The sequence below is a fragment of the Scyliorhinus torazame genome, chromosome 16 (assembly GCF_047496885.1).
Source record: "Scyliorhinus torazame isolate Kashiwa2021f chromosome 16, sScyTor2.1, whole genome shotgun sequence".
Taxonomy (NCBI): Eukaryota; Metazoa; Chordata; class Chondrichthyes; order Carcharhiniformes; family Scyliorhinidae; genus Scyliorhinus; species Scyliorhinus torazame.
The window spans coordinates 190,748,564-190,774,979 of NC_092722.1; the positions used below are offsets into that span (position 1 = coordinate 190,748,564).

The window sequence follows — 26,416 nt, forward strand, 5'->3', positions numbered from 1 at the left end:
ATTTGGTTTATGTATTTGTTCAATATTAGAAACTTGATTGGGCAATGCCTCTCAATAATCCATGTCTTTCAATCGACCTTAGTTTGTTCTCACGGGTTTTTAAAAGAAAGCTTTTCTTTATATTTGAAAGAATCCGTTGTGCTTCTGTAAATAATATTTATGCTAATTATTTCGGGGTATAAAAATCAAAATGTAAATAAGATGGGAGTGCCTTCCGCAAGAAGGATATAGAAAGAGTAAACTTAGCGGCTGCTGTAATTAGGATAGGGGTTTGGGGGGGGCGGAGGGGGGGGGGGGGGGGGGAAGAGAGACGTTTTAATTGACCCAGCAATAACCAATCCTCCGTTATTGACTTGGTAAATGTGTACTAAGGTTGTTGTTGTACGTGCAATAGTGCGTCAGGACAATTGGAAAAAAGGACTGGTGTTCGTCGGGTCGGCCCAGTAACCGAGAGATGGCGAACCAGTGCGAAAGAAGGTTTTTATTTCAATCCTCCATGGCAACTATTTAATGCGGGTCTCAACAGCAAAATGATATGAATCAGATATCAGCTTTGTAAAGGTCAGGCCAAGGAGACAGTGCGCAGATGAGTACATCTCTCTATCTTGTAAGATTAGATTTAAGAAACTCGGTTTTGTGTATTGGGAAGAATATTTGGTTACTCATGCCATTGATATTGTAGATCCTAAGGAATTTAAAAAAAAAAAAATGATATCAAATTTGATGGTTATAATTTTGGGTCTTCAGAATTATCCCATGCACCAAAGGTACTTGAATTTCACCAAGGCAAAATTCCGAAGGTTGAATTGCAGATATTAATGTCCTGTTACTTGGTACTGTTTGCCCCTGGTGTTCCCACGTAGCTCCCTCCTCAAACCCCGAGTGTACCTGGTCACCCCTTCCCTGGTGTAGGTTGGATGGAAGGAAGTTAATTTATCAGGAATGCAGCCAGCCCCTTACTGTGTGCTGGCAAGGTTTGGGTGTTGTGACTGCAGATCTATTTAGTGGGCATTTTCAACAGGCCTGGCAGTGGTGGGACCGGTGGTCTATTCGACTGGGTAGATTCTTGCACAGCTAGTGCACACATTCTGTGCAATGTTCAGCACTTCCATCTCGTGACTGGCAGTAAATCATGTTTCAGTGTTTGAAATAAAATTCCCACAACACCACACTGTCTGATGCATGGTTCATATCTCACTATTAAAATTTAAAGAAAAAAGTTTAAAACTTTATTTATAAAATATGTGAATTATATTGTTGTGTTTTGCAATATGTATAACTGACTCATTGTTTGCTTCAACTTCACAATGGCAAATTGGATATTCTTTATTTAATGTGTGTCCATCCTACTTTTTGTTCCCCTTTTCCGTCTCTGCCTTCTCTTCCCCTTTCCCCCTCTGTTTACCCTCTCTCTCTCTGAGTGTCTCTCTCTCTCTCTCTCTTTCTTTCTGTCCCTCTCCATCTCTCTACCTACCTCCCCCATTGTCTTCTCTTGCCTTAACTCTCTTCCCCTCTTTCCTACTGCTTCCACATTCTCTCCCTCGCTTTTAATTAGCGTACAGAAATTTTATACAACCTGTCCTCTTCATTTGTAGCCACAATCCATGACTAGATCACCTGTTACTGATCATTGGGGTAATGGGGAAATCAATGCTAACTTGATGTGTTAAAAGCCATGTCTTAGAGTTTAATTTTCCAATTTCTTTCCGAGTCGAATCAGTATTTTTTGTTCTCAATTCCTACTTGTGTTTTTCAAATGTTCTAGCATCATCATGCTGTACTTATTCTGGCCAATCCTGATGTGTATATTTTATCAAATCTTATTAAAGCATAACTTGATTATGTCCCTCTGTGGTGTCTTTGCTGTAGAGTTTTTTTTAATGTGTAGACGTGAGGTCACTAAAGAATACTAAAGCTGCCTTCATTGGTGCAGCAGTTGTGGAGCTAAGTAGAGAGTCCTCAGGTTAAAGAAAGAATTTGCATTTCAATAGTACCTTTTTTGACCTCTAGGTGCCCCATAGCTCTTCCCAGCCAACAAAGACTAGGTGCTTGACTCAGGTTATGGTTGTGGGTTCAATTCCCACTCCAGACACTTGAGCACAAAAGCTAGATCGACACTCCCAATGCAGTACCCAGCGAGTACTACCCTGTCAAATGACGTGCCACCTTTCGAGTGAAAGGTTAAACTGAGGTCCCACCAGGTGGACCTAATGCCATGGCACTAATTCGGGGACCAGCAACTGAGTTCTCCCCAGGGCCCAGGTCGCTATTTATCCCTCAATCAGCACCACTATGAAAAAAAAACCATTATCTGATGATTGTCTTACAGCTATTAGTGGAATCTTGCCGTGTGCAAATCAACTGCTGTGTTTTCTACATTATAACTAACTACATGTCAAAAGTTATTGGCTCTTAAGCACTCTGGGATGTTCTCAAAGGTGCTGTCTAAATGCAAGGTTTTATTTACTTTCAAGAAAAAAAATGGTGATGGGTTGGAGTTAAGTGGGGTGGGGAGGAAGGCTCACGTGGAGCACAAACTCTAGTATAAGCCAGTTGGGCTGAATGGCCTGATTTGGACGCTCCATTCGCAGTCCTTGCTAAATGAATTAATGGGTTTGTCGCATCATTCTCGGGTATAGGGAATTCAGTCTGGGTTCCTCGATCCTGGTCACTGCCCACATTCCTGGGAGTGAGTGTGAGCTTGTGGCTGCTGTGTGCAGAAGGGGGCCTGGCCAAAGAAGAGAGAGCTTGCATTTATATAGCTACCTCGGGATGTTCCAAAGCTTTTTAAGTGAAGCACTTTTTTGAAGTGTAGTGTGAAATTTGTGCGCATCAAGCTCCCGCAAAGGTATTGAGATAATCCATTTTTAGTGATGATTAAAGGGTAAATATTGGCCAGGACGCCAGGCAAGATATGATGCCCTCTATTGGAATTTATTGCCAAAACGAACACACCGACATTTGGGTGAATTAGTGGGGAAGACCCATGAAGCAATACCCTCGAGAGCCTGTCTACCCAAAATCAAAATCAAATGTCATGCGACCTTTCACTGAGTCTTTCGAACATAAGGTCATCAACACTTTGTGTGTGAGCGATTCTGCAACGCGCGCATTCCGCAACAGCACACAATTAATTCTTGGCCCCAAACTGGGGCGTGAATGAAATGAAAATCGCTTATTGTCACAAGTAGCCTTCAAATGAAGTTACTGTGAAAAGCCCCTAGTCGCCACATTCCGGCGCCTGTTCGGGGAGGCTGGTACGGGAAGCTCTGTGCATTCAGAAAATCATTCAGGGGGAAAGGTTAGCAGAACTTGATTGAGGCAGGGAAGGCAGAAAGTGAAGGACGTCCACTGATTGCCCTACCTTGAGATCGGGAACTGAAACTTGTTCTGCACCAGAGCATTGGGGAGGAGATGCTTTGGGTTTGTTATTGACTCCAGGTGTGCTGGAGAGATGTGGAAACAGCAGTGCGTCCAGTCTTGGGTAGACTTGAGTTTTACAGAGAGCAAATAGTAATAATCCAGGCTGACAGTTGAGTGCGGTACTGAGGGAGTGTTGGCATTGTCTTTCTGATGAGGTATTAAACCTCTGGCAAGGCTGCCTGTTCTCGTCGACATGAAAGATCTTGTGGCACTATTTGAAGAAAATCAAGGGCATTCTCCTGGTGTGCTTTATTCCTTACTCAAAGCCTTAAAATAAAATCTCAGATTCTCTGGTCATTTATGTCACTGCTGTTTGTGGGATCATGATGTGTACAAGTTGGCTGCCACATTTGGTTCAAGACGGTGATTACACATCAACAGCACTGCGCCGGTTGTGAACCAGTCCTGATGTGAAAGGTCCTACAGATATTCAATTCCTGGCTCCACGCATTTTCAAAATTGGGCACCAGATGTATTCCTGAGGAGCGATAACTCAGCCAAGACTGGGATTAAACCTGGAATTTATAAGATTTGTTTAGTTCACTGGGCAAACAGAATGATTCCCTGGAAAACATTTGACTTTTTTATTGTGTATAAAACAGCTGTGTAAAACACTGGTTTGGCCCCAACTGGAATACTGCACTGTGTCCAATCTATGTCTAATCTTCAGAGATCAAAGCTTCCCCCATCTGAATAAAGTGTTCATATCACTCGTAATGAGCTTATATTTTTTATCTCTTAATTAGATTGTTTTCAAATGTTCAAGAAATCCTTTTAGAAACTTGTATTTTTGCAAGATTTAACAGCGGAGTGGAGGGGTGAATATTGTGACATTACTCACCTGCCTTGCTGGTGATATCTTTGACAGAATGGTGTCTTCTTTTGAAAGCTGACAATTTGTACTTGGTGGTAGATCTTACCAACGTGTTCAGGTCTGCTGTTCTGGGTTTTACTTGTACTTCATGTGTTTGGCGAGAAGAGGACCCGTTATCTCCTCTCTCCCTATCCGTCTCTACGCTTATTTTTTTCCTTTGTTTCTCTTTTATTTTTTTGTTCCCTCAAGAAAGACAGTCCCAACAGCAACACCCTTCCCCAAGCCAGCTAGTCCAGCTTCGAGGTGCTAATCACTCAAAGCCAGCTCTGCTGGACTGGACATGTTTTCCGTATACCTGGCACCGGACGACGAAACCAGGCGCTCTACTCAAAACTCACTCACGGCAGGAGACTCCCAGGCAGAGAGCAGAAACACTTCTGGGATGTCCTCAAGAGGTCAAACATCGCCACCAACTCGTGAGAGACCTTGGCCAGTGACCGACATAAATGGAGGAAGTTAGTCCAGAAAGCACCGAACATCTCGAGAGATTGTCATGAGCGTTCAGCGGTGAAGTCGCGATGGCGGTCGGAGGGCACAAACCTCCCGAGTCACCCATCTGCCCAACCCTTCAAACGCCACCTGCCCCACGTGTGGCAGAGTCGGGGGCGTGGGCTTATCCGCCATCTCAGAACACATCAAACTGGAGTGAATCAAAGTCATCCTTCACCCTGGGGGACAGCCTAAGAATAAATGTTTTCGTCCTCCAGTCTGTGTCTGCCTTCTGCCTCCTTTTTGCCTTTATTTTCTGTTAATCTGTATGAGGTGATGTTAACACAAGACCCCCTCTGCCCCGTCAGGTGGGTGTAAAGGATTCTGTGGCATAGCGGGGATACAGAGAAGGTCTCCCCCCATGACCTGCTGCAACTGTTCTATAATTTTGTGGCTATTAATGAAAAGTTGTTAAAAGAATTTTTTTTGAGGCACATTTTTATTTTTTTGGTTGCCCCTTTTATTCCTTTTCCTGTATTTGGCTCGCACCTGGTGCCCTGGAAATTAATCTTTTATTTCCTGGAGCCTCCTGGGCAATTCGGGAACCCGAATGGTGTCCAGTACCAGGGAGGGTTGGATGCATGGAATGCTCGGCCCTCCTCTACTGATGCCCACCTGGTGAGTATAGACTGAATGAGGATACAAGAGTCTAACATGTCCTTTTCAGGCAAAATACAACTCCCTGGCAATGGGAATCAAATCGCAGGATCGGATGTTGAAGCTAATTGCAATGTCTCCATTGCAACCCTAGCTCAGATGCACCTTGGCTTGGCAGAATCAATTACTTTGGTATTTAAACCATGGAGGAGGCTACTTGAGAGACCTTTATTTTATTTTAAATTTTTTTCCCCCCAATTAAGGGGCAATTTAGCGGAGCCAATCCACCCGCGTGGGCGGCACGGTAGCACAGTGAACACTGTTGCTTCACAGCGTCAGGGTCCCAGGTTCGGTTCCTGGCTTGGGTCACTGTCTGCCCGGAGACTGCACGTTCTCCCTACGTCTACACGTTCTCTCTGCGTAGGTTTCCTCCCGGGTGCTCCGGTTTCCTCCCACAAGTCCCAAGAGACGTGCTGTTTGGTGAATTGGACGTTCAGAATTCTCCCTCTGTACCCGAACAGGCGCCGGAGTGTGGCGACTAGGGGCTTTGCACAGTAACCTCATTGCAGTGTTAATGTAAGCCTACTTGTGACACTAATAAAGATTATTATCTCTTGCACATCTTTGGATTGTGGGGGTGAGACCCACGCAGACGTGGAGAATGTGCAAGAGAGAAATTCTTTATTAACATTTTTACTGTCTGGTTTTCAGGATAAAGCCAGTTTGCTCTGACTGTTTTAAATATTTTATTATTTTATATTGTAACCATACAACAAAACTGGGGAGCCAAGCATCTTAGTGTTTTAAAAAAAAAAAAACCTCGTAATACAATTCATTCGGTAGCTTGACTTGTTATTTTGAATTTTCTTCCATCGCTCGAAAGGTGCAAGCCCATTATTGCTCGCAGTACTGCCTGCACATCATACTAACATCGAGGATGAGGCAAAGACTAGCGAGGCGTGTGACAGAAACACATGATGGAGGTAGGGTGACAATTGGTGATATGAAATCTAAACAGGCTCACAGACTCTAAGATGCGACTCACCTTTCCAGCTGGTCAACTTTTGTTTGTGTCAAGTTTTTGGTACATTGGAATGAGGGATCTTAGTGTGAGAGAGTAGAGCTCACTCAGATATCCAGTACCAGATACAGCACAGGGTTAGATACAGAGTAACGCTCCCTCTACACTGTCCCCATCAAACAATCCTAGGACAGGTACAGCACGGGGTTACAGAGTAAAGCTCCCTCTACACTGTCCCCATCAAACACTGCCAGGACTGGCACAGCACTGGGTTAGATACAGAGTAAAGCTCCCTCTGCACTGTCCCCATCAAACACACCCAGGACAGGTACAGCAGGGGGTTAGATATAGAGTAAAGCTCCCTCTACACTGTCCCCATCAAACACTCCCAGGACAGGTACAGCAGGGGGTTAGATATAGAGTAAAGCTCCCTCTACACTGTTCCCATCAAACACTCCCAGGACAGGTACAGCACAGGGTTACAGAGTAACGCTCCCTCTACACTGTCCCCATCAAACACTCCCAGGACAGGTACTGCACGGGGTTAGATACAGAGTAAAGTTCCCTCTACACTGTCCCCATCAAACACTCCCAGGACAGGTACAGCACGGGGTTACAGAGTAACGCTCCCTCTACACTGTCCCCATCAAACACTCCCAGGACAGGTACTGCACGGGGTTAGATACAGAGTAAAGCTCCCTCTACACTGTCCCCATCAAACACTCCCAGGACAGGTACAGCACGGGGTTAGATACAGAGTGAAGCTCCCTCTACACTGTCCCCATCAAACACTCCCAGGACAGGTACAGCACGGGGTTAGATACAGAGTAAAGCTCCCTCTACACTGTCCCCATCAAACACACCCAGGACAGGTACAGCGCGGGGTTAGATACAGAGTAAAGCTCCCCCTACACTGTCCCCATCAAACACTCTCAGGACAGGTACAGCACGGGGTTACATACAGAGTAAAGCTCCCCCTACACTGTCCCCATCAAACACTCTCAGGACAGGTACAGCATGGGGTTACATACAGAGTAAAGCTCCCTCTACACTGTCCCCATCAAACACTCTCAGGACAGGTACAGCATGGGGTTACATACAGAGTAAAGCTCCCTCTACACTGTCCCCATCAAACACTCTCAGGACAGGTACAGCATGGGGTTACATACAGAGTAAAGCTCCCTCTACACTGTCCCCATCAAACACTCTCAGGACAGGTACAGCATGGGGTTACATACAGAGTAAAGTTCCCTCTACACTGTCCTCATCAAATATGCGAGGATGATATGTTTCGTCGCGTCTTCTGTTTGAATAGTTCTGGAATGTAAAGGGAGATTTCATTCCTCTCTGACATGCACAAGAGCAAGAGTTGGATTTGTTTGGTTTAAAAAAAAAATGTGATTTCGAGACCCCCCCCCCCTCCCCCTCCCCTAACATCAGACAAGCCACTCTGCAAGAATGTAAGAAAGACAAGGGGCAGACAGTCTTGGCAGCCTGGATTGCGTACCTCCCCCACAGTCCCCGCAGCGTTCAGTACCGCTTGCAGATGCTCCAAGACCTCACCTCTGATCTTCTGGTTGTGACAATGCAGCACAGTGGTTTATTTTCTTCTGAATGCACAATTCTCCCTCGTGTCCAGAGAGAACGTGCCGGATCGGACAGTGTTTTCCGGTTATTTTTGTGACTGTTTCAAACCAGTCTAATTGTACAAATAAGTCACTGCCCTTTGTCGATCTTGCTGATTTGCGATGTCATTGACTGGTGTGTGTTTGTTTTAAGATATATAATATACTCTGCCTCGTGCGAAGGATTGCGATCTACAGGCACCGCGTGCAGCCACACTTGGTGCTTTTCCCCACTTCCTCAGTGAAGAACGAGCCATCACTACACTCAAAGGTATATTTCCGTCGCTTCACCCGCAGCTCAATGCAGCAACCTGGGCCTTGGCATGATCCCTGGCACTCCACCCAGGAGACGCGTCGTGTACTCTGGCAGATGGTGTAGCCTCTCTGCAGCTGGTAATAGTCTCGCACGGGGACCCCTCGACACTCAGCTTCTGCAAAGGTGCGTGGGGAGGAGGGGAAGGGAAGGGGTGGGGGTCACGGGATAAGGAGAGACAAGAGAAAATCAGTCAGAACCTTCTCGAGGGCTGTTCCGCATTTGCACCTGAAGGCTCCCACCGTCCCGGGCTGAATCACAGGGTCCCGGAATTAAGACCTGCTCCCAGGGTTTGGGCACAGAACCATCAAGGCAAACACTCCAGCGCAGTGCTGTGGGAACACTGCATTGTTGGGGGTGCTAATTTCAGCTGAAAGGTTAAACGCAGCTGCTTGCTCGGGTGAATCCTATCTCGAAGAGGGGCTGAAGATTTCTCCCTCGTGTCCTGGCCAATATTTATACCCCACCCAAACCTGTTTGGGGCAGGGAGGGGTTCGGTCCCTCATCATCGGCTTTCCAGTGGCAGCATGAAACTTTGCTGACCGTTTAATAGTAATTTGTTTTTGAAGTGGACCTGCCCTGTATCTTTTAATGGATTTATGGCAGAAGAATTAGTCAAAGATTAAATAGAAATCTTTTCTCCATTCCAAATTCATGGTATGTGTGATATGCACGGGTGACAAGGAAATGAGCTGAAACTTGTAATTTTCTTACTTCCAAGAGTTTTTGAAGTTTCCTCGGACCCTGTTCATTCAGACAAGATTCTTACAAATCTGGCAGGTTGAGCACCTATTGTAATTGTTTTCTCTTGCTCTCCCTCTCTCGCATGCTCACTCTCTCGCACGCTCTCTCTCTCTCTCTCTCTTGCACGCTCCCTCTCGCACTCTCACACACCCATGCGCTCTCTTGCACGCTCTCTCGCGTGCTCTCTCTCTCACTTGCTCTTTCTCTCGCACGCTCTCTCTCGCACGCTCTCTTGCATGCTTTCTCTCGCTCTCTCTCTCTCGCACGCTCACTCGCATGCACACTCTCGCACGCACACTCGCATGCACACACTCGCACGTTCTCTCGAATGCTCTCTCGCGTACGCTCTCTCTCTCACGCTCCCTCTCTCTTGCACGCTCTCTTTCTCGCATGGTCTCTTGCACGCTCTCTCTTGCATGCTCTGTCTTGCACGCTTTCTCTCGCACGCTCTCTCGCGCGCTCTCTTTCTTGCACTCTCCCTTTCTCGCACTCTCTCGCACGCTGTCTCTCGCACGCACTCTCGCATGCTCACTCACTCTCGCACGCACTCTCTTGCATGCTGCTCTCGCACGCTCTCTCTCGCACGCTCTCTTGCACGCTCTCTCTCGCACGCTCTCTCTCGCACTCGCTCGCACGCGCTCGCTTGCACGCGCTCTCTTGCACGCGCTCTCTTGCACGCGCTCTCTTGCACGCGCTCTCTTGCACGCGCTCTCTTGCACGCGCTCTCTTGCACGCGCTCTCTTGCACGCGCTCTCTTGCATGCACTCTCTTGCACATGCTCTTGCACGCGCTCTCTTGCACGCTCTCTCTCGCATGCGCTCGCTCTCTCATGCGCTCGATCTCTCGCATGCGCTCGCTCTCTCGCATGCACTCTCTCTCTCGCACGCTCTCTCTCGTGTGCTCTCTCTCTCACTTGCTCTTTCTCTCGCACGCTCTCTCTCTCGCACGCTCTCTCGCACGCACGCTCCCTCTCTCGCACGCTCTCTCTCGCATGCTCTCTCGCACGCTCTCTCGCACGCACACTCTCGCACGCACACTCGCAAGCACACTCTCGCACGCACACTCTCTCGCACGCACACTCTCGCACGCACACTCTCTCGCACGTTCTCTCGAATGCTCTCTCACGCACACTCTCTCTCACGCTCCCTCTCTCTTGCACGCTCTCTCTTGCACGCTCTTTCTCGCACGCTCTCTTTCTTGCACTCTCCCTTTCTCGCACTCTCTCTCGCACGCAGTCTCTTGCAAGCACTCTCGCATGCTCACTCGCTCTCGCACGCACTCTCTCTCGCACGCTCTCTCTCGCACGCTCTCTCTCGCACGCTCTCTCTTGCACGCTCTCTTGCACGCTCTCTCTCGCACGCTCTCTCTCGCACGCTCTCTCTCGCACGCTCTCGCTTGCACACTCTCGCTTGCACGCGCTCTCTTGCACGCGCTCTCTCGCGCGCTCTCTCTCGGGCTCTCTCTCCGCTCTCTCTCGTGCTCACTCTAGTGCTCTCTCTCGCACGCTCTCTCTCTCGCGCGTTCTCTCTCGCGCGTCCTCTCTCTCGCGCGCTCTCCCTCTCGCACGCTCTCCCTCTCGCACGCTCTCCCTCTCGCACGCTCTCTCTCTCGCACGCTCTCTCTCTCGCACGCTCTCTCTCGCGTGCTCTCTCTCTCACACGCTCTGTCTCTCTCGCATGCTCTGTCTCGCACGCTCTGTCTCGCACGCTCTCTCTGTCTCGCACTCTCTCTCTCTTGCACGCTCTCTGCACGCTCTTTCTCGCACGCTTTCTCTCGCACGATCTCTCGCGCGCTCTCTCGCACGCTCCCTCTCTGTCGCACGCTATCTCTTGCACGCTCTCTCTCTCTCTTGCACGCTCTCTCTCTCTCGCACGCTCTCTCTCTCTTGCACGCTCTCTCTCGCACGCTCTGTCTCGCACGCTCTGTCTCTCTTGCACGCTCTGTCTCTCTTGCACGCTCTGTCTCTCTTGCACGCTCTGTCTCTCTTGCACGCTGTCTCTCTTGCACGCTCTGTCTCTTGCACGCTCTCTCTCTCTTGCACACTCTCTCTTGCACGCTCTGTCTCTCTTGCACGCTCTATCTCTCTTGCACGCTCTATCTCTCTTGCACGCTCTCTCTTGCACGCTCTCTCTCTCTTGCATGCTCTCTCTCACACGCTCTTTCTCTCAGGCACGCTCTCTCTCTCGCATGCTCGGTCTCTCTCGCACGCTCTCTCTCGCACGCTCTCTCGCACGCCCTCTCTCTCTCGCACGCCCTCTCTCTCTCGCACGCCCTCTCTCGCACGCCCTCTCTCGCACGCTCTTTCTCTCTTGCACGCTCTCTCTCGCACGCTCTCTCTCGCACGCTCTCCCTCTTGCATGCTCTCTCTCTTGCACACTCTCTCTTGCACACTCTCTCTTGCACACTCTCTCTTGCATGCTCTCTCTCTCGCACGCTCTCTCTCTCGCACGCTCTCTCTCTCGCACGCTCTCTCTCTCGCACGCTCTCTCTCTCGCACGCTCTCTCTCTCGCACGCTCTCTCTCTCGCACGCTCTCTCTCTCGCACGCTCTCTCTCTCGCACCCTCTCTCTCGCACCCTCTCTCTCGCACCCTCTCTCTCTCGCACCCTCTCTCTCTCGCACCCTCTCTCTCTCGCACCCTCTCTCTCTCGCACCCTCTCTCTCTCGCACGCTCTCTCTCTCGCACCCTCTCTCTCGCACCCTCTCTCTCTCGCACACTCTCTCTCGCACGCTCCCTCGCATGCTCTCTTGCATGGGCTCTCTCTGATACGCTCTCTCTGGTACGCTCTCACATGCTCTCTTCTCTCTTGCACGCTCACTCTCATACGCTCTTTCGTACGCTCTCTTTCGTACGCTCTCTTTCGTACGCTCTCTTTTGCACGCTCTCTTTTGCACGCTCTCTTTTGCACGCTCTCTTTTGCACGCTCTCTCTTGCACGCTCTCTCTCGCACGCCCACGCTCTCTCGCACGCTCTCTTGCACGCTCTCTTGCACGCTCTCTCTCGCACGCTCTCTCTCGCACGCTCTCACACGCTCTCTCTCGCACTCGCTCGCACGCTCTCGCTTGCACGCGCTCTCTTCTACACGCTCTCTTCTACGCGCTGTCGCTTACACGAGCTCTCTTGTACGCGCTCTCTTGTACGCGCTCTCTTGTACGCGCTCTTGTACGCGCTCTCTTGCACGCGCTCTCTTGCACGCGCTCTCTTGCACGCGCTCTCTTGCACGCGCTCTCTTGCACGCGCTCTCTTGCACGCGCTCTCTCGCATGCGCTCGCTCTCTCGCATGCACTCTCTCTCTCGCACGCTCTCTCTCGTGTGCTCTCTCTCTCACTTGCTCTTTCTCTCGCACGCTCTCTCTCTCATGCTCTCTCTCTCGCACGCTCTCTCGCACGCACGCTCTCTCTCGCACGCTCTCTCGCACGCACTCTCTCGCACGCACACTCTCGCACGCACACTCTCTCGCACGCACACACTCTCGCACGCTCTCTCTCACGCTCCCTCTCCCTTGCACGCTCTCTCTTGCACGCTCTTTCTCGCACGCTCTCTCGCGCACTCTCTTTCTTGCACTCTCCCTTTCTCGCACTCTCTCTCGCACGCTGTCTCTCGCAAGTGCTCTCGCATGCTCACTCGCTCTCGCACGCACTCTCTCTCGCACGCACTCTCTCTCGCACGCTCTCTCTCGCACGCTCTCTCTCGCACGCTCTCTCTCGCACGCTCTCTCTCGCACGCTCTCTCTCGCACGCTCTCTCTCGCACGCTCTCGCTTGCACGCGCTCTCTTGCACGCGCTCTCTTGCACGCGCTCTCTTGCACGCGCTCTCTTGCACGTGCTCTCTCTCGCGCTCTCTCTCGCGCTCTCTCTCGGGCTCTCTCGCGCTCTCTCTCGGGCTCTCTCGCGCTCTCTCTCGGGCTCTCTCTCCGCTCTCTCTCGTGCTCACTCTAGTGCTCTCTCTCGCGCGCTCTCTTTCTCGCGCGTTCTCTCTCTCGCGCGTTCTCTCTCGCACACTCTCTCTCGCACGCTCTCTCTCGCACGCTCTCTCTCGCACGCTCTGTCTCTCTCGCATGCTCTGTCTCGCACGCTCTGTCTCACACGCTCTCTCTGTCTCGCACGCTCTCTCTTGCACGCTCTTTCTCGCACGCTTTCTCTCGCACGATCTCTCGCGTGCTCTCTCTCGCACGCTCCCTCTCTGTCGCACGCTCTCTCTTGCACGCTCTCTCTCTCTCTTGCACGCTCTCTCTTGCATGCTCTCTCTCGCATGCTCTCTCTCTCTCTTGCACGCTCTGTCTCTCTTGCACGCTCTCTCTCTTGCACGCTCTCTCTCTTGCACGCTCTCTCTCTTGCACGCTCTCTCTCTTGCACGCTCTCTCTCTTGCACGCTCTCTCTCTTGCACGCTCTCTCTCTTGCACACTCTCTCTTGCACGCTCTGTCTCTCTTGCACGCTCTGTCTCTCTTGCACGCTCTGTCTCTCTTGCACGCTCTGTCTCTCTTGCACGCTCTGTCTCTCTTGCACGCTCGCTCTCTCTTGCACGCTCGCTCTCTCTTGCACGCTCGCTCTCTCTTGCACACTCTCTCTCTCTTGCATGCTCTCTCGCACGCTCTTTCTCTCTTGCACGCTCGCTCTCTCTTGCACGCTCTCTCTCTCTTGCATGCTCTCTCTCACACGCTCTTTCTCTCAGGCACGCTCTCTCGCATGCTCGGTCTCTCTCGCACGTTGTCTCTCTCGCACGCTCTCTCTCTCTCGCACGCCCTCTCTCTCTCTCGCACGCTCTCTCTCGCACGCTCTTTCTCTCTTGCACGCTCTTTCTCTCTCGCACGCTCTTTCTCTCTCTCTCGCACGCTCTTTCTCTCTCTCTCGCACGCTCTCTCTCGCTCTCGCACGCTCTCTCTCGCACGCTCTCCCTCTTGCATGCTCTCTCTCTTGCACGCTCTCTCTCTTGCACGCTCTCTCTCTCTTGCACACTCTCTCTTGCATGCTCTCTCGCACACGTTCTCTCTTGCACGCTCTCTCTCTCGCACGCTCTCTCTCTCGCACGCTCTCTCTCTCGCACGCTCTCTCTCTCGCACGCTCTCTCGCACGCTCTCTCTCTCGCACGCTCTCTCTCTCGCACGCTCTCTCTCTCGCACCCTCTCTCTCTCGCACCCTCTCTCTCTCGCACCCTCTCTCTCTCGCACCCTCTCTCTCTCGCACCCTCTCTCGCACCCTCTCTCTCTCGCACCCTCTCTCTCTCGCACCCTCTCTCTCTCGCACCCTCTCTCTCTCGCACCCTCTCTCTCTCGCACCCTCTCTCTCTCGCACCCTCTCTCTCTCGCACCCTCTCTCTCTCTCGCACCCTCTCTCTCTCTCGCACCCTCTCTCTCTCTCGCACCCTCTCTCTCTCTCCCACCCCCTCTCTCTCTCGCACCCCCTCTCTCTCTCGCACCCTCTCTCTCTCGCACCCTCTCTCTCTCGCACCCTCTCTCTCTCGCACGCTCTCTCTCTCGCACCCTCTCTCTCGCACCCTCTCTCTCTCGCACACTCTCTCTCGCACGCTCCCTCGCATGCTCTCTTGCATGGGCTCTCTCTGATACGCTCTCTCTGGTACGCTCTCACATGCTCTCTTCTCTCTTGCACGCTCACTCTCGTACGCTCCCTTTCGTACGATCACTTTCGTACGCTCTCTTTCGTACGCTCTCTTTCGTACGCTCTCTTTCGTACGCTCTCTTTCGTACGCTCTCTTTTGCACGCTCTCTTTTGCACGCTCTCTTTTGCACGCTCTCTTTTGCACGCTCTCTCTTGCACGCTCTCTCTCGCACGCCCTCTCTCTCTCGCACGCTCTCTTGCACGCTCTCTCTCGCACGCTCTCTCTCGCACGCTCTCTCTCGCACGCTCTCTCTCGCACTCGCTCGCACGCTCTCGCTTGCACGCTCTCGCTTGCACGCACTCTCTTGTACGCGCTCTCTTCTACGCGCTGTCGCTTGCACGCGCTCTCTTGTACGCGCTCTCTTGTGCGTGCTCTCTTGTACGCGCTCTCTTGTACGCGCTCTCTTGTACGCGCTCTCTTGCACGCGCTCTCTTGCACGCGCTCTCTTGCATGCGCTCTCTTGCACGCGCTCTCTTGCACGCGCTCTCTTGCACGCGCTCTCTTGCACGCGCTCTCTTGCACGCGCTCTCTTGCATGCTCTCTCTCGCATGCGCTCGCTCTCTCGCATGCACTCTCTCGCACGCTCTCTCTCATGTGCTCTCTCTCTCACTTGCTCTTTCTCTCGCACGCTCTCTCTCTCATGCTCTCTCTCTCGCACGCTCTCTCGCACGCTCTCTCGCACGCACGCTCTCTCTCTCTCGCACGCTCTCTCGCACGCACTCTCTCGCACACACACTCTCTCGCACGCACACTCTCTCGCACGCACACACTCTCGCACGTTCTCTCGAATGCTCTCACGCACGCTCTCTCTCACGCTCCCTCTCCCTTGCACGCTCTCTCTTGCACGCTCTTTCTCGCACGCTCTCTCGCGCACTCTCTTTCTTGCACTCTCACTTTCTCGCACTCTCTCTCGCACGCTGTCTCTCGCAAGCGCTCTCGCATGCTCACTCGCTCTCGCACGCACTCTCTCTCGCACGCTCTCTCTCGCACGCTCTCTCTCGCACGCTCTCTCTCGCACGCTCTCTCTCGCACGCTCTCTCTCGCACGCTCTCTCGCACGCTCTCTCTCGCACGCTCTCTCTCGCACGCTCTCTCTCGCACGCTCTCTCTCGCACGCTCTCTCTCGCACGCTCTCTCTCGCACGCTCTCTCTCGCACGCTCTCGCTTGCACGCGCTCTCTTGCACGCGCTCTCTTGCACGCGCTCTCTTGCACGCGCTCTCTTGCACGCACTCTCTTGCACGCGCTCTCTCCGCTCTCTCTCGCGCTCTCTCTCGGGCACTCTCGCGCTCTCTCTCGGGCTCTCTCGCGCTCTCTCTCGGGCTCTCTCTCCGCTCTCTCTCGTGCTCACTCTAGTGCTCTCTCTCGCGCGCTCTCTCTCTCGCGTGTTCTCTCTCTCGCGCGTTCTCTCTCTCGCACGCTCTCTCTCTCGCACGCTCTCCCTCTCGCACGCTCTCTCTCGCGTGCTCTCTCTCTCGCACGCTCTGTCTCTCTCGCATGCTCTGTCTCGCACGCTCTCTCTGTCTCACACGCTCTCTCTGTCTCGCACGCTCTCTCTGTCTCGCACACTCTCTCTTGCACGCTCTTTCTCGCACGCTTTCTCTCGCACGATCTCTCGCGCGCTCTCTCTCGCACGCTCCCTCTCTGTCGCACGCTCTCTCTTGCACGCTCTCTCTCTCTCTTGCACGCTCTCTCTCGCATGCTCTCTCTCTCTTGCACGCTCTGTCTCCCTTGCACGCTCTCTCTCTTGCACGCTCTCTCTCTTGCACGCTCTCTCTCTTGCACGCTCTGTCTCTCTTGCACGCTCTGTCTCTCTTGCACGCTCTGTCTCTCTTGCACGCTCTGTCTCTCTTGCACGCTCTGTCTCTCTTGCACGCTCGCTCTCTCTTGCACACTCTCTCTCTTGCATGCTCTCTCGCACGCTCTTTCTCTCAGGCACGCTCTCTCTCGCATGCTCGGTCTCTCTCGCACGCTGTCTCTCTCTCTCGCACGCTGTCTCTCTCTCGCACGCTCTCTCTCTCTCTCGCACGCTCTCTCTCTCTCGCACGCCCTCTCTCTCTCGCACGCCCTCTCTCTCTTGCACGCCCTCTCTCGCACGCCCTCTCTCGCACGCTCTTTCTCTCTTGCACGCTCTTTCTCTCTCGCACGCTCTTTCTCTCTCGCACGCTCTCCCTCTTGCATGCTCTCTCTCTTGCATGCTCTCTCTCTTGCATGCTCTCTCTCTTGCACACTCTCTCTTGCATGCTCTCTCGCACACGTTCTCTCTCGCACGCTCTCTCTCGCACACGCTCTCTCTCGCACCCTCTCTCTCTCGCACCCTCTCTCTCTCGCACCCTCTCTCTCTCGCACCCTCTCTCTCTCGCACCCTCTCTCTCTCGCACCCTCTCTCTCTCGCACCCTCTCTCTCTCGCACCCTCTCTCTCTCGCACCCTCTCTCTCTCGCACCCTCTCTCTCTCGCACCCTCTCTCTCTCGCACCCTCTCTCTCTCGCACCCTCTCTCTCTCGCACCCTCTCTCTCTCGCACCCTCTGTCTCTCGCACCCTCTCTCTCTCGCACCCTCTCTCTCTCGCACCCTCTCTCTCTCGCACCCTCTCTCTCTCGCACCCTCTCTCTCTCGCACCCTCTCTCTCTCACGCTCTTTCTCTCAGGCACGCTCTCTCTCGCATGCTCGGTCTCTCTCGCACACTCTCTCTCGCACGCTCCCTCGCATGCTCTCTTGGGCTCTCTCTGATACGCTCTCTCTGGTACGCTCTCACATGCTCTCTTCTCTCTTGCACGCTCTCTTTTGTACGCTCTCTTTTGCACGCTCTCTTTTGCACGCTCTCTTTTGCACGCTCTCTTTTGCACGCTCTCTCGCACGCCCTCTCTCTCTCGCACGCTCTCTCTCGCACGCTCTCTCTCTCTCGCACGCTCTCTCTCTCTCGCACGTTCTCTCTCTCTCGCACGCTCTCTCTCTCTCGCACGCTCTCTCTCTCTCGCACGCTCTCTCTCTCTCGCACGCTCTCTCTCTCTCTCGCACGCTCTCTCTCTCTCGCACGCTCTTTCTCTCTCGCACGCTCTTTCTCTCTCTCGCACGCTCTCCCTCTTGCACGCTCTCCCTCTCTTGCACGCTCTCTCTCTCTTGCACGCTCTCTCGCACGCTCTCTCTCTCGCACGCTCTCTCTCTCTCTCTCTCGCACGCTCTCCCTCTTGCACGCTCTCCCTCTCTTGCACGCTCTCTCTCTCTTGCACGCTCTCTCTCTCTCGCACGCTCTCTCTCTCGCACGCTCTCTCTCTCGCACGCTCTCTCTCTCGCACCCTCTCTCTCTCGCACGCTCTCTCTCTCGCACCCTCTCTCTCTCGCACCCTCTCTCTCTCGCACCCTCTCTCTCTCGCACCCTCTCTCTCTCGCACCCTCTCTCTCTCGCACCCTCTCTCTCTCGCACCCTCTCTCTCTCGCACCCTCTCTCTCTCGCACCCTCTCTCTCTCGCACCCTCTCTCTCTCGCACCCTCTCTCTCTCGCACCCTCTCTCTCTCGCACCCTCTCTCTCTCGCACCCTCTCTCTCTCGCACCCTCTCTCTCTCGCACCCTCTCTCTCTCGCACCCTCTCTCTCTCGCACCCTCTCTCTCTCGCACCCTCTCTCTCTCGCACCCTCTCTCTCTCGCACCCTCTCTCTCTCGCACCCTCTCTCTCTCGCACCCTCTCTCTCTCGCACCCTCTCTCTCTCGCACCCTCTCTCTCTCGCACCCTCTCTCTCTCGCACCCTCTCTCTCTCGCACCCTCTCTCTCTCGCACCCTCTCTCTCTCGCACCCTCTCTCTCTCGCACCCTCTCTCTCTCGCACCCTCTCCCTCTCGCACCCTCTCCCTCTCGCACCCTCTCCCTCTCGCACCCTCTCTCTCTCGCACCCTCTCTCTCTCGCACCCTCTCTCTCTCGCACCCTCTCTCTCTCGCACCCTCTCTCTCGCACCCTCTCTCTCGCACGCTCCCTCGCATGCTCTCTTGCATGGGCTCTCTCTGATACGCTCTCTCTTGTACGCTCTCACATGCTCTCTTCTCTCTTGCACGCTCACTCTCGTACGCTCTCTTTCGTACGCTCTCTTTTGCACGCTCTCTTTTGCACGCTCTCTCTTGCACTCTCTCTCTCGCACGCCCTCTCTCTCTCGCACGCCATCTCTCTCTCGCACGCCATCTCTCTCTCGCACGCTCTCTCTCTCTCGCACGCTCTCTCTCTCTCGCACGCTCTTTCTCTCTCGCACGCTCTTTCTCTCGCACGTTCTCTCTCGCACGCTCTCCCTCGCACGCTCTCCCTCTTGCATGCTCTCTCTCTTGCACGCTCTCTCTCTCTTGCACGCTCTCTCTTGCATGCTCTCTCGCACACGATCTCTCTAGCACGCTCTCTCTCTCGCACGCTCTCTCTCTCGCACGCTCTCTCTCTCGCACCCTCTCTCTCTCTTGCACCCTCTCTCGCACCCTCTCTCTCTCGCACCCTCTCTCTCTCGCACGCTCTCTCTCTCGCACCCTCTCTCTCGCACCCTCTCTCTCGCACCCTCTCTCTCGCACCCTCTCTCTCGCACCCTCTCTCTCGCACCCTCTCTCTCGCACCCTCTCTCTCGCACCCTCTCTCTCGCACCCTCTCTCTCGCACCCTCTCTCTCGCACCCTCTCTCTCGCACCCTCTCTCTCGCACCCTCTCTCTCGCACCCTCTCTCTCGCACCCTCTCTCTCGCACCCTCTCTCTCGCACCCTCTCTCTCGCACCCTCTCTCTCGCGCACCCTCTCTCTCGCGCACCCTCTCTCTCGCACACCCTCTCTCTCGCACACCCTCTCTCTCGCACACTCTCTCTCTCTCGCACACTCTCTCTCTCGCACACTCTCTCTCTCGCACACTCTCTCTCTCGCACACTCTCTCTCTCGCACACTCTCTCTCTCTTGCACACTCTCTTGCACGCTCTCTCTCTCGCACGCTCTCTCGCATGCTCTCTTGCATGGGCTCTCTCTGATACGCTCTCTCTGGTGCGCTCTCACATGCTCTCTTCTCTCTCGCACGCTCACTCTCGTACGCTCTTTCGTACGCTCTCTTTTGCACGCTCTGTTTTGCACGCACTTCTCGCACGCTCTCTCGCACGCTCTCTCTCGCACGCTCTCTCTCTCTCTCGCACGCTCTCTCTCGCACCCACTCTCTCGCACGCTCTCTCTCGCACCCTCTCTCTCGCACCCTCTCTCTCGCACCCTCTCTCTCTCGCACCCTCTCTCTCTCGCACCCTCTCTCTCTCGCACCCTCTCTCTCTCGCGCACACTCTCTCTCGCGCACACTCTCTCTCGCGCACACTCTCTCTCGCGCACACTCTCTCTCGCGCACACTCTCTCTCGCGCACACTCTCTCTCGCGCACACTCTCTCTCGCGCACACTCTCTCTCGCGCACACTCTCTCTCGCGCACACTCTCTCTCGCGCACACTCTCTCTCGCGCACACTCTCTCTCGCGCACACTCTCTCTCGCGCACACTCTCTCTCGCGCACACTCTCTCTCGCGCACACTCTCTCTCGCGCACACTCTCTCTCGCGCACACTCTCTCTCGCGCACACTCTCTCTCGCGCACACTCTCTCTCGCGCACACTCTCTCTCGCGCACACTCTCTCTCGCGCACACTCTCTCGCGCACACTCTCTCTCGCGCACACTCTCTCTCGCGCACTCTCTCTCTCGCGCACTCTCTCTCTCGCGCACTCTCTCTCTCGCGCACTCTCTCTCTCGCACACTCTCTCTCTCGCACACTCTCTCTCTCGCACACTCTCTCTCTCGCACACTCTCTCTCTCGCACACTCTCTCTCTCGCACACTCTCTCTCTCGCACACTCTCTCTCTCGCACACACTCTCTCTCGCACACTCTCTCTCTCGCACACTCTCTCGCACACTCTCTCTCTCGCACACACTCTCTCTCGCACACTCTCTCTCGCACACTCTCTCTCGCACACTCTCTCTCGCACACTCTCTCTCGCACACTCTCTTGCACGCTCTCTCTCACACGCTCTCTCTCTCTCGCACACTCTCTCTCTCGCACACTCTCTCTCTCGCACACTCTCTCTCTCGCACACTCTCTCTCGCACACTCTCTCTCGCACACTCTCTCTCGCACACTCTCTCTCGCACACTCTCTCTCGCACACTCTCGCACACTCTCTCTTGCACACTCTCTTGCACGATCTCTCTCACACGCTCTCTCTCTCTCGCACGCTCTCTCTTGCACGCTCTCTCTCTCTCTCTCGCACGCTCTCTCTCTCTCGCACGCTCTCTCTCTCTCGCACGCACTCTCTCTCTCTCTCTCTCTCACACCCTCTCTCTCTCGCACCCTCTCTCTCATGCACGCTCTCTCTCTCGTACCCTCCCTCTCTCTTGCACCCTCTCTCTCTCGCACCCTCTCTCTCTCGCACCCTCTCTCTCTCGCACCCTCTCTCTCTCGCACCCTCTCTCTCTCGCACCCTCTCTCTCTCACACGCTCTCTCTCTCACATGCTCTCTCTCTCACACGCTCCCTCTCTCACACGCTCTCTCTCGCACGATCTCTCTCTCGCACCCTCTCGCTCTTGCACCCTCTCGCTCTCGCACCCTCTCGCTCTTGCACCCTCTCTCTCGCACGCTCTCTCTCTCGCACGCTCTCTCTCTCGCACGCTCTCTCTCTCGCACGCTCTCTCTCTCGCACTCTCTCGCGCGCTCTCTCTCTCTCGTATGCTCTCTCGCACTCTCTCTCTCGCACACTCTCGCACTCGCTCTCTCGCACACTCTCTCGCACACTCTCTTGCACACTCTCTTGCACACTCTCTTGCACACTCTCTCTCGCTCTCTCTCTCGCGCTCTCTCTCACGCTCTCTCTCTCACACTCTCTCTCTCACACTCTCTCTCTCACACTCTCTCTCTCACACTCTCTCTCTCACACTCTCTCTCTCACACTCTCTCTCTCACACTCTCTCTCTCGCTCTCTCTCGCACGCTCTCTCGCACGCTCTCTCTCTCGCATGATCTCTCTCTCGCACGATCTCTCACTTGCACCATCTCTCACATGCACCATCTCTCTCTCGCGCTCTCTCTCGCGCTCTCTCTCTCTCGCACGCTCTCTCTCTCGCACGCTCTCTCTCTCGCACGCTCTCTCTCTCGCACGCTCTCTCTCTCGCACGCTCTCTCTCTCGCACGCTCTCTCTCTCGCACGCTCTCTCTCTCGCACGCTCTCTCTCTCGCGCGCTCTCTCTCTCGCGCGCTCTCTCTCTCTCTCTCGCGCGCTCTCTCTCTCTCTCTCTCTCTCTCTCTCTCTCTCTCTCGCGCGCTCTCTCTCTCTCTCTCTCTCTCTCTCTCTCGCGCGCTCTCTCTCGCACCCTCTCTCTCGCACCCTCTCTCTCGCACCCTCTCTCTCGCACCCTCTCTCTCTCGCACGCTCTCTCTCTCGCACGCTCTCTCTCACGCACGCTCTCTCTCACGCACGCTCTCTCTCACGCACGCTCTCTCTCACGCACGCTCTCTCTCACGCACGCTCTCTCTCACGCACTCTCTCTCTCACGCACTCTCTCGCGCTCTCTCTCTCTCACACGCTCTCTCTCTCGCACGCTCTCTCGCACGCGCTCTCGCACACTCTCACTCTCGCACGTTCTCAGTCTCACACGCTCTCTCTCGCACGCTCTCTCTCTCTCGCACGCTCTCTCTCTCGCACGCTCTCTCTGTCTCTCGCACGCTCTCTCTCTCTCTCTCGCACGCTCTCTCTCTCTCTCTCGCACGCTCTCTCTCTCTCTCTCGCACGCTCTCTCTCTCTCTCTCGCACGCTCTCTCTCTCTCTCGCACGCTCTCTCTCTCGCACGCTCTCTCTCTCGCACCCTCTCTCTCACGCACGCTCTCTCTCTCGCACCCTCTCTCTCGCACCCTCTCTCTCTCGCACCCTCTCTCTCTCGCACCCTCTCTCTCTCGCACCCTCTCTCTCTCGCACCCTCTCTCTCTCGCACGCTCTCTCTCTCGCACGCTCTCGCTCTCGCACCCTCTCGCTCTCGCACCCTCTCGCTCTCGCACCCTCTCGCTCTCGCACCCTCTCGCTCTCGCAAGCTCTCTCTCTCGCACTCTCTCTCTCGCACTCTCTCGCACTCTCTCGCACTCTCTCGCACTCTCTCGCACTCTCTCGCACTCTCTCGCACTCTCTCGCACTCTCTCGCACTCTCTCGCACTCTCTCGCACACTCTCGCACACTCTCGCACACTCTCGCACACTCTCTCGCACGCTCTCTCTCTCGCGCTCTCTCTCACACGCTCTCTCTCGCACCCTCTCTCTCGCACGCTCTCTCTCTCGCACGCTCTCTCTCTCGCACGCTCTCTCTCACGCACTCTCTCTCTCACGCACTCTCTCGCGCTCTCTCTCTCTCTCTCGCGCGCTCTCTCTCTGGCACGCTCTTTCTCTCTCGCACGCTCTCTCTCTCGCACGCTCTCTCTCTCGCACGCTCTCTCTCTCTTGCACGCTCTCTCTCTCGCACGCTCTCTCTCTCTCGCACGCTCTCTCTCTCTCGCACGCTCTCTCTCTCTCGCACGCTCTCTTTCACGCACTCTCTCTCTCACGCACTCTCTCGCGCTCTCTCTCTCTCTCTCTCTCTCTCTCTCTCGTGCGCTCTCTCACACGCTCTCACTCTCACACGCTATCTCTCTCGCACGCTCTCTCGCACGCTCTCTCTCTCTCTCTCTCGCACGCTCTCTCTCTCTCTCTCGCACGCTCTCTCTCTCTCTCGCACGCTCTCTCTCTCTCTCGCACGCTCTCTCTCTCGCACCCTCTCTCTCACGCACGCTCTCTCTCTCGTACCCTCCCTCTCTCTTGCACCCTCTCTCTCTCGCACCCTCTCTCTCTCGCACCCTCTCTCTCTCGCACGCTCTCTCTCTCTCTCTCGCACGCTCTCTCTCTCTCTCTCGCACGCTCTCTCTCGCACCCTCTCTCTCACGCACGCTCTCTCGTACCCTCCCTCTCACGCACGCTCTCTCGTACCCTCCCTCTCTCTCGTACCCTCCCTCTCTCTTGCACCCTCTCTCTCTCGCACCCTCTCTCTCTCGCACCCTCTCGCTCTCGCACCCTCTCGCTCTCGCACCCTCTCGCTCTCGCACCCTCTCGCTCTCGCACCCTCTCGCTCTCGCACCCTCTCGCTCTCGCACCCTCTCGCTCTCGCACCCTCTCGCTCTCGCACCCTCTCGCTCTCGCACCCTCTCGCTCTCGCACCCTCTCGCTCTCGCACCCTCTCGCTCTCGCACCCTCTCGCTCTCGCACCCTCTCGCTCTCGCACCCTCTCGCTCTCGCACCCTCTCGCTCTCGCACCCTCTCGCTCTCGCACCCTCTCGCTCTCGCACCCTCTCTCTCGCATGCTCTCTCGCTCTCTCTCTCTCGCACGCTCTCTCGCACGATCTCTCTCTCGCACGATCTCTCACTTGCACCATCTCTCACTTGCACCATCTCTCACTTGCACCATCTCTCACTTGCACCATCTCTCACTTGCACCATCTCTCACTTGCACCATCTCTCACTTGCACCATCTCTCACTTGCACCATCTCTCTCTCGCGCTCTCTCTCGCGCTCTCTCTCTTGCACGCTCTCTCTCGCACGCTCTCAATCGCACGCTCTCTCTCTCGCACGCTCTCTCTCTCGCACGCTCTCTCTCTCGCACGCTCTCTCTCGCAAGCTCTCTCTCGCAAGCTCTCTCTCGCACGCTCTCTCTCTCGCACGCTCTCTCTCTCGCACGCTCTCTCTCTCGCACGCTCTCTCTCTCGCACGCTCTCTCTCTCGCACGCTCTCTCTCTCTCGCACGCTCTCTCTCTCTCGCACGCTCTCTTTCACGCACTCTCTCTCTCACGCACTCTCTCTCTCACGCACTCTCTCGCGCTCTCTCTCTCTCTCTCTCTCTCTCTCATGCGCTCTCTCTCACACGCTCTCACTCTCACACGCTATCTCTCTCGCACGCTCTCTCGCACGCTCTCTCTCTCTCTCTCGCACGCTCTCTCTCTCGCACGCTCTCTCTCTCTCTCTCGCACGCTCTCTCTCTCTCTCGCACGCTCTCTCTCTCTCTCGCACGCTCTCTCTCTCGCACCCTCTCTCTCACGCACGCTCTCTCTCTCGCACGCTCTCTCTCTCGCACGCTCTCTCTCTCGCACGCTCTCTCTCTCGCACGCTCTCTCTCTCGCACGCTCTCTCTCTCGCACGCTCTCTCTCTCGCACGCACTCTCTCTCGCACTCTCTCTCGCACTCTCTCGCACTCTCTCGCACTCTCTCGCACTCTCTCGCACTCTCTCGCACTCTCTCGCACTCTCTCGCACTCTCTCGCACACTCTCGCACACTCTCTCGCACGCTCTCTCTCTCTCGCGCTCTCTCTCGCACCCTCTCTCTCGCACGCTCTCTCTCGCACGCTCTCTCTCGCACGCTCTCTCTCACGCACTCTCTCTCGCGCTCTCTCTCTCTCTCTCGCGCGCTCTCTCTCTCACACGCTCTCTCGCACGCGATCTCGCACGCGATCTCGCACACTCTCACTCTCACACGCTCTCTCTCGCACGCTCTCTCTCGCACGCTCTCTCTCTCGCACGCTCTTTCTCTCTCGCACGCTCTCTCTCTCGCACGCTCTCTCTCTCTCGCACGCTCTCTCTCTCTCGCACGCTCTCTCTCTCTCGCACGCTCTCTTTCACGCACTCTCTCTCTCACGCACTCTCTCTCTCACGCACTCTCTCTCTCACGCACTCTCTCGTGCTCTCTATCTCTCTCTCTCTCTCTCGTGCGCTCTCTCTCTCACACGCTCTCACTCTCGCACGCTCTCTCGCACGCTCTCTCGCACGCTCTCTCTCACGCACTCTCTCTCTCACGCACTCTCTCTCTCACGCACTCTCTCTCTCACGCACTCTCTCTCTCACGCACTCTCTCGCGCTCTCTCTCTCACTCTCGCACGCTCTCAGTCTCTCACACGCTCTCTCTCGCACGCTCTCTCTCTCGCACGCTCTCTCTCTCTCGCACGCTCTCTCTCTCTCTCGCACGCTCTCTCTCTCTCTCTCTCGCACGCTCTCTCTCTCTCTCTCTCGCACGCTCTCTCTCTCTCTCTCTCGCACGCTCTCTCTCGCACGCGCTCTCTCTGGCACGCGCTCTTTCTGCCACGCTCTCTCTCTCCCCACCCCCCGGTCACCTCAGCTGTAAGTCATTCCTGCGGGTATCTGATCGAGTGTTTGGTTCTCTGCTCTAAGATCTCTTTATGAGACTCTGTGTCAAATGTTGCGCCTGCAAAGCACCTTGGGTATTTGAGCACAAAAGGGGCTCTATATCAATGCAAGTTGTTGTTGGCACACACCTGGGCATACATTTAATGAGGCCGGGAGAATGCTTGGCTCTGATTTCCCAATGATCTTTTCTTCTGTTTCCAGGTTTGGTTTGCAGGTCGCGCAGAACGGGGGAGGTCACTCTCCAGGACACGTGGGGTTAAAGATTACATTCACTGCTTCCTTCAAACATTCTTCTCCCTCGACGTTTCTGCTCTCCCACATCTCGCAGACACCGTGGCCGTGCGAATCAACGAAGTCAGCTTCGATGGGGTCGGCAGAGCTTGCCCTCAATCAGCCCCCGCACTCCAATCCGGCCCAGAGCGAGGACGGCAGGGATCCCTGGCTCTCGGAGCATGAGGCGCGACGTCTTGTTTCTTTGCCCCGGACCGACGAGACCAACATGTTTTCCGTCTCTGCGATAATTCAGCCCCAC

At 55.0% G+C, this 26,416-nt stretch overlaps 1 protein-coding gene across 4 annotated transcripts in view; it reads right to left on the minus strand.

The window, feature by feature from the left end:
* Nucleotides 1-26,416, minus strand: part of LOC140393331 (slit homolog 1 protein-like) — a 477,252-nt gene that overhangs the window by 45,995 nt on the left and 404,841 nt on the right. For 2 of the 4 annotated variants that reach the window (XM_072479669.1, XM_072479668.1), the window contains exon 37: nucleotides 7,822-8,460. The exons of the other annotated variants lie outside the window; for them this stretch is intronic. In XM_072479669.1, coding sequence (XP_072335770.1) covers nucleotides 8,222-8,460 — 239 coding nt within the window. In that variant the 3' untranslated portion in view covers nucleotides 7,822-8,221. Of the gene's footprint in view, nucleotides 1-7,821; nucleotides 8,461-26,416 lie in introns of those variants that run through there. 4 annotated transcript variants of the gene reach the window in all.